The sequence below is a fragment of the Theropithecus gelada genome, chromosome 11, assembly GCF_003255815.1.
Source record: "Theropithecus gelada isolate Dixy chromosome 11, Tgel_1.0, whole genome shotgun sequence".
Lineage (NCBI taxonomy): Eukaryota > Metazoa > Chordata > Mammalia > Primates > Cercopithecidae > Theropithecus > Theropithecus gelada.
Window position 1 is genome coordinate 92,388,623 of NC_037679.1, and position 6,481 is coordinate 92,395,103.

General features: G+C 46.8%; 1 protein-coding gene across 1 annotated transcript in view; it reads left to right on the top strand.

Annotated features, from left to right (window-relative positions):
- Positions 1–3,307: 3,307 nt before the first annotated feature.
- The window catches only part of LOC112634978 (protein PMS2CL-like), a 12,483-nt gene continuing 9,309 nt past the window's right edge, over positions 3,308–6,481 (top strand). The window contains exon 1 of the mRNA XM_025402859.1: positions 3,308–3,915. Coding sequence (XP_025258644.1) covers positions 3,308–3,915 — 608 coding nt within the window. The remainder of the gene's footprint in view (positions 3,916–6,481) is intronic.

Genomic DNA, 6,481 nt, shown 5'->3' on the forward strand with positions numbered 1-6,481 from the left:
GGCTCAGCCTCCTGAGTAGCTGGGATTACAGGCGCATGCTGCCATGCCTGGCTAATTTTTTGTATTTGAGTAGAGATGGGGTTTCACTGTTCGAGAACTCCTGAGCTCAGGCAGTCCATCTGCCTCAGCCTCCCAAAGTGCTGGGATTACAGGCACGAGCCACCGCTCCTGGTCCCTGTTTTTTAATGATGTTTTAGAGTTTGCTTGTAATCTGCCAGATGTGGTTGATCTTCTAAATTTTTTAACCTATAGTGTGATGGATTTATAATTATTAATTATAACTATTAATAATTAATGTGATATTTTGGTTTATTTCTAATGACATTTTAATGTCATAAATATGTTTCTATGTACATTGAATGTGTTTTATAAATATGTAAGCTGTGCCCGCATTTCGCTAGAATTTCTCGTAGAGCAACTTTAGGTTGGAAAAAGATTCAGTTTTAGGAATCTATGATTAGCAAAATATCACTTTATGAGTTGTGAGGAAACTTTTGGTGATGGATATTTCATTATCTTGATTGTGGGGATAGTTTCACAGGTGTTTGTGTATATGTCAAAATTTGTGAAATTGCAGACTTCAAATATGTGTAGTTTATTCCATGTTAGTCATATCTCAGTAAAGCTGTTAAAAGATGTATCCTTAGGCCAGGTGTAGTGACTCATGCCTATAATCCTAGCACTTTGGGAGGCCAAGGCGGGCCAATCAACTGAGATCAGGAGTTCAAGACCAGCCTGGCCAACGTGGTGAAACCCTGTCTGTACTAAAAATACGAGAATTATCTGGTTGTGGTGGCGTGTGCCTGTAATCCCAGCTACTCTGGAGGCTGAGTCAGGATAATCACTTGAGCCCTGGAGGTGAAGGTTGCAGTGAGCCAAGATCGCGCCATTACACTCCAGTCTGGGTAACAAGAGTGAGACCCCATCTCAAAAAAAAGAAAAAAGAAAAAAGAAATCCTGCCTGTAGTCCAAGCTACATGGCACGCTGAGGCGGGAAGACGACTTGAGCCTGGGAGGTTGAGGCTGCAGTGAGCCATGATTGCTCCACTGCACTCCAGCCTGTGACAAGGCGAGACCTTGTCTCATTAAAACAAAAAAAATTCCCTTCTGAGAACATGCTGGTTGGTTAGAATAGTATGTTGTTAGAATGTGGGGGGGGCCGGGAACATTTGTCATTTATTCTTTTCTCCTCCTTGTATTTTGTGCAGGTCTCCAGACTTGTGAACAAGGTCTACCACATGTATAATCGACATCAGTATCCATTTGTTGTTCTTAACATTTCTGTTGATTCAGGTAAGTTCCATTGGCATTTCAGTACAACTAGTGACTAATGCCTCAAAGAATAAAATGAGGCCGGGCGCGGTGGCTCACGCCTGTAATCCCAGCACTTTGGGAGGCCAAGGCGGGCAGATCACAAGGTCAGGAGATCGAGACCATCCTGGCTAACACAGTGAAACCCTGTCTCTACTAAACAAAATACAAAAAATTAGCCGGGCGTGGTGGCAGGTGCCTGTAGTCCCAGCTACTCAGGGAGGCTGAGGCAGGAGAATGGCGTGAACCCAGGAGGCAGAGCTTGCAGTGAGCCAAGATCGCGCCACTGCACTCCAGCCTGGGCAACAGAGCGAGACTCTGTCTCAAAAAAAAAAAAAAAAGAATAAAATGAAATTATACAGCTCTGCTCTGACCGGAATGAGATAACAATTTATGGTCATGTAAGTTTGTTTGTTTTTCTTTTTGAGACAGGGTCTTGCTCAGGGTTTCACCATCCACGTCCTGTAATCCCAGCACTTTGGGAGGCTGAGGTGAACGGATAAGTTAAGGTCAGGAGTTCAAGACCATCCTGGCTAACACAGTGAAACCCCGTCTCTACTAAAAATACAAAAAATTAGCCGGGTGTGGTGGCGGACGCCTGTAGTCCCAGCTACTTGGGAGGCTGAGGCAGGAGAATGTCGTGAACCCGGGAGGTGGAGCTTGCAGTGAGCCAAGATCACGCCACCGCACTCCAGCCTCGGAGACAGTGTGAGACTCTGTCTCAAAACAAACAAACAAAAAACCCGTAACAGTATAGTTTAATCTGTTTTTAATTTGAAGTTATTCAGTCTGTCCTTTTCTGTGATTTGCTGCTTTCTCTCATTATTTTGTTTGTGAGATTCACCCAAATCATGCGGCAAAATTCGTTTTTTCGTTCGCTATACTGTGTTCCATTATAGTCAGATACCATAATTTGTGAATATTGGAATTGTTTCCAGTTTGGGGCTATAATGGAGAATGCTGTCATGAACATCCTTATCCATGTCTTTTGACGAGCATGCATAGGTAGTTCTTCTTTTTTTTTTTGCGAGGGAGTCTCACTCTGTCGCCCAGGCTGGAGTGCGGTGGAGTGATCTTGGCTCACTGCAACCCCCGCCTTCCAGGTTCAAGTGATTCTCCTGCCTCATTCTCATCCTCCGTAGTAGCTGGGATTATAAGTGTATTCCGCTATGCCCTGCTAATTTTTTTTTGTATTTTTAGTAGAGACGAGGTTTCACCATGTTGGTCAGGTTGGTCTTGAACTCCTGACCTCAAAGGGCTAGGATTACAGGCGTGAGCCACTGTGCCTGGCCGATAGGCACTTCTGATAGTAGTGGCTATGCTGGGTTGCAGGTGTGCATCCATTCAGATTTAGGAGGTATTCCCAGAGAGCTTTTCAAAGCAGCTGTACCAGGTTCATTCCTACCAGAGGTATTCAGTCATTCCCCTCGATCCTGATCTGTGTGAGAATTTGTTGTTTTTTAATTTTGCCCATTCTGGTGAGTATATGGCCACATCGTATTGTGTTGGGTTTTTTTGTTTTGTTTTGTTTTTTGGTTTTTGGTTTTTTTTGAGACAGTCTTGCTCTGTCACCCAGTCTGGAGAGCAGTGGCGGCATCTGGCTCACTGCAACCTCTGCGTCCCGGGCTAAAGGGATTCTCGTGCTTCAGCTTCCCAGGTAGCTGGGATTACAGATGTGCCCCACCTCACTCGGCTAATTTTTGTATTTTTAGTAGAAACAGGGTTTCGCCATGTTGTCCAGACTGGTCTCGAACTCCTAGCCTCATGTGATCCACCTGCCTTGGCCTCCCAAAGTGCTGGGATAACAGGCGTGAGCCACCACACCTGGCCCATATTATAGTTTTATTTTGAACATTGAACCGTGTTTGTCTGTGTAATTAGCATGCGGATCTCCTCTTTTGTGAAGTATCTGTTCACATAAGCACGTCCTCTCACCATTTCGGGATAGTCCCTGACCCTCTTCTCCGTTCACGTTTGCTTAGGTAACTTAGTAAAAATGCATGCAGCAGATTTGGAGAAGCCCCTGGTAGAAAAGCAGGATCATTCCTCTTCATTAAGGACTCGAGAAGAAAAAAGGGACGTGTCCATTTCCAGACTGCGAGAGGCCTTTTCTCTTCGTCACACAACGGAGAACAAGCCTCACAGCCCAAAGACTCCAGAAGCAAGAAGGAGCCCTCCAGGACAGAAAAGGGGTATGCCATCTTCTAGCACTTCAGATGCCGTCTCTGACAGAGGCTTCCTGAGACCTCAGAAAGAGGCAACGAGTTCCGGTCAGGGACCCAGGGACCCTACGGACGGAGCGGAGGTGGAGAAGGACTCGGGGCACGGCAGCACTTCCGTGGATTCTGAGGGGTTCAGCATCCCAGACACGGGCAGTCACTGCAGCAGCGAGTGTGCGGCCAGCTCCCCAGAGGACAGGGGCTCACAGGAACATGCGGACTCTCATGAGAAGGTGCCTGAAACTGACGACTCTTTTTCAGATACGGACTGCCATCCAAACCAGGAAGACACAGCGTGTAAATTTCGAGTTTCGCCTCAGCCAACTAATCTCGCAACCCCAAACACAAAGCGTTTTAAAAAAGAAGAAATTTTTTGTATTTTTTAGTAGAGACGGGGTTTTACCGTATTAGCCAGGATGGTCTCGATCTCCTGACCTCGTGATCCGCCCGTCTCGGCCTCCCAAAGTGCTGGGATTACAGGCTTGAGCCACCGCGCCTGTAGTCCCAGCTACTCGGGAGGCTGAGGCAGGAGAATGGCGGGAACCTGGGAGGCGGAGCTTGCAGTGAGCTGAGATCCGGCCACTGCACTTCAGCCTGGGCGACAGAGCAAGACTCCGTCTCAAAAAAAAAAAAAAAAAAAAAAAAAAGAAATTCTTTCCAATTCTGATATTCGTCAAAAGTTAGTAAATACTCAGAACGTGTCAGCCTCTCAGGTTGATGTAGCCGTTAAAATTAATAAGAAGGGGCCAGGTGCGGTGGCTAACGCCTTTAAATCCCAGCACTTTGGGAGGCCGAGGCGGATGGATCATGAGGTCAGAAGATCGAGACCTTCCTGGCTAACACGGTGAAATCCCGTCTCTACTAAAAATACAAAAAAATTAGCGGGGCGTGGTGGTGGGCGCCTGTAGTCCCAGCTACTCAGGGGGCTGAGGCAGGAGAATGGTGTGAACACAGGAGGCGGAGCTTGCAGTGAGCCGAGATTGCCTCACTGCACTCAGCCTGGGTGACAGAGCGAGACTCCATCTCAAAAAAAAAAAAAAGTAATAAGAATGTTGTGGCCCTGGACTTCTCTATGAATTCTTTAGCTAAACGAATAAAGCAGTTACATCGTGAAACACAGCAAAGTGAAGGTGAACAGAATTATAGGAAGTTTAGGGCAAAGATTTGCCCTGGAGAAAATCAAGCAGCTGAAGATGAACTAAGAAAAGAGATAAGGTAACGTTTTAATTTTTTACTTTTTTACTTTTATTTTAAATTTTTATTTATTTTATTTTTTATTTTTTTGAGACAGAGTCTCGCTCTGTCGCCCAGGCTGGAATGCAGTGGCGCGATCTTGGCTCACTGCAGCCTCCACCTTGCGGGTTCAAGCAATTCTCCCGCCTCAGCCTCCTGAGTAGCTGTAGCTGGGATTACAGGTGCGCACCACCATGCCTGGTTAATTTTTTGTATTTTTAGTAGAGATGGAGTTTCACCATATTGGCCAGGCTGGTCTCGAACTCCTGACTTCAGGTGATCCACCCACCTCAGCCTCTGAAAGTGCTGGGATTACAGACATGAGCCACTGCCCCCGGCCAGGTGAAGTTTTTTCTTAAGAGTATTTTGAAGCTGGGTGCGGTGGCTCTCGCCTGTAATCCCTGCACTTTGGGAAGCCAAGCCGAGGAGGGAGGATCACTTGAGCCCCGGAGTTCAAGACCAGCCTGGGCAACAGGGAGACCCTGTCTCTACAATAAAATTGGCCGGGCACGGTAGTGCACAGTTGTAATTCCAGCATCTGCACCTGGCCAGATACTGTTCTCTGTGGCAGGACATAGACTCCAAAGACATGGAAGATTTGGGTCTTTTAGGCCAGCACCAGCTTTTGAGCAGATTATCTGTGTACTGGGAACCAGGGCACATTCAGACAATTCCCAGGAGAGCCTGGGATCGGCACCAGGGGAGGTGGTATTTGTGCTGGTATCTGGGATGCTTCTGGGACGTCCTTTCCCTTCCCTCCTGCGGTGCAGGAGTTCCTGCGTCATCACTCACTCTGGCAGCTTCTCTTCATCCAGCAGGCTGTAGCCACTCCTGCTCCAAGGAGATCTGAAACTCAGCCTGAGTGGGGAGGGGCCTCTTACAAGAGTTCCTTTTCTGACGGGCACGGTGGCTCACACCTGTAATCCCAGCACTTTGGGAGGCGGAGGCAGGTGGATCACTTGAGGTCGGGAGTTCGAGACCAGCCTGACCAACATGGAGAAACCTTGTCTCTACTAAAAATGCAAAATTAGTGGGATGTGGTGGTGCACGCCTGTAATCCCAGCTACTCGGGAGGCTGAGGCAGGAGAATCACTTGAACCTGGGAGGCGGAGGTTGTGGCGAGCTGAGATTGCACCATTGCACTCCAGCCTGGGCAACAAGAGCGAACTCCATCTCAAAAAAAAAAAAAAGAGTTCCTTTTCTGAGGACTCTCCCTCTTCCCTAGAGGTAGTAGCATTTTCCATTCCTGTATTTATTAGCATAATAGTTAACCACCTTTTACTAGTTTGTGTAATGCTTTGTTATACATTTTTCCTCCTCAGGCCTGGCACGGTGGTGCACACCTTGTAATTCTAGCACTTTGGGAGGCTGAGGCAGGAGAGTCACTTGAGGCTAGGAGTTTGAGACCAGCCTGGGCAATATAATGAGACCCCATCTCTAAAAAAAAAAATGAGACCCCATCTCTAAAAAAAAAAGCCAAGTACACTGCTGCATGTCTGTAGTCCCAGGTACTCAGGAGGCTGAGGCAGGAGGCTCACTTGAGCCCAGGAGTTTGAGGCTGCAGTGAGCTATGACCATGCCATTGTACTCTAGCCTGGGCGACAGAGCAAGATCCTGTCTTTTTTTTTTTTAAAAAAAAAAAAAGAATCCCTGTTAAAATCGCTGGTGTGGTTTTTTTTTTTTTTTTTTTTTTTTTTTTTTTTTTTTTTTTTTTTTTT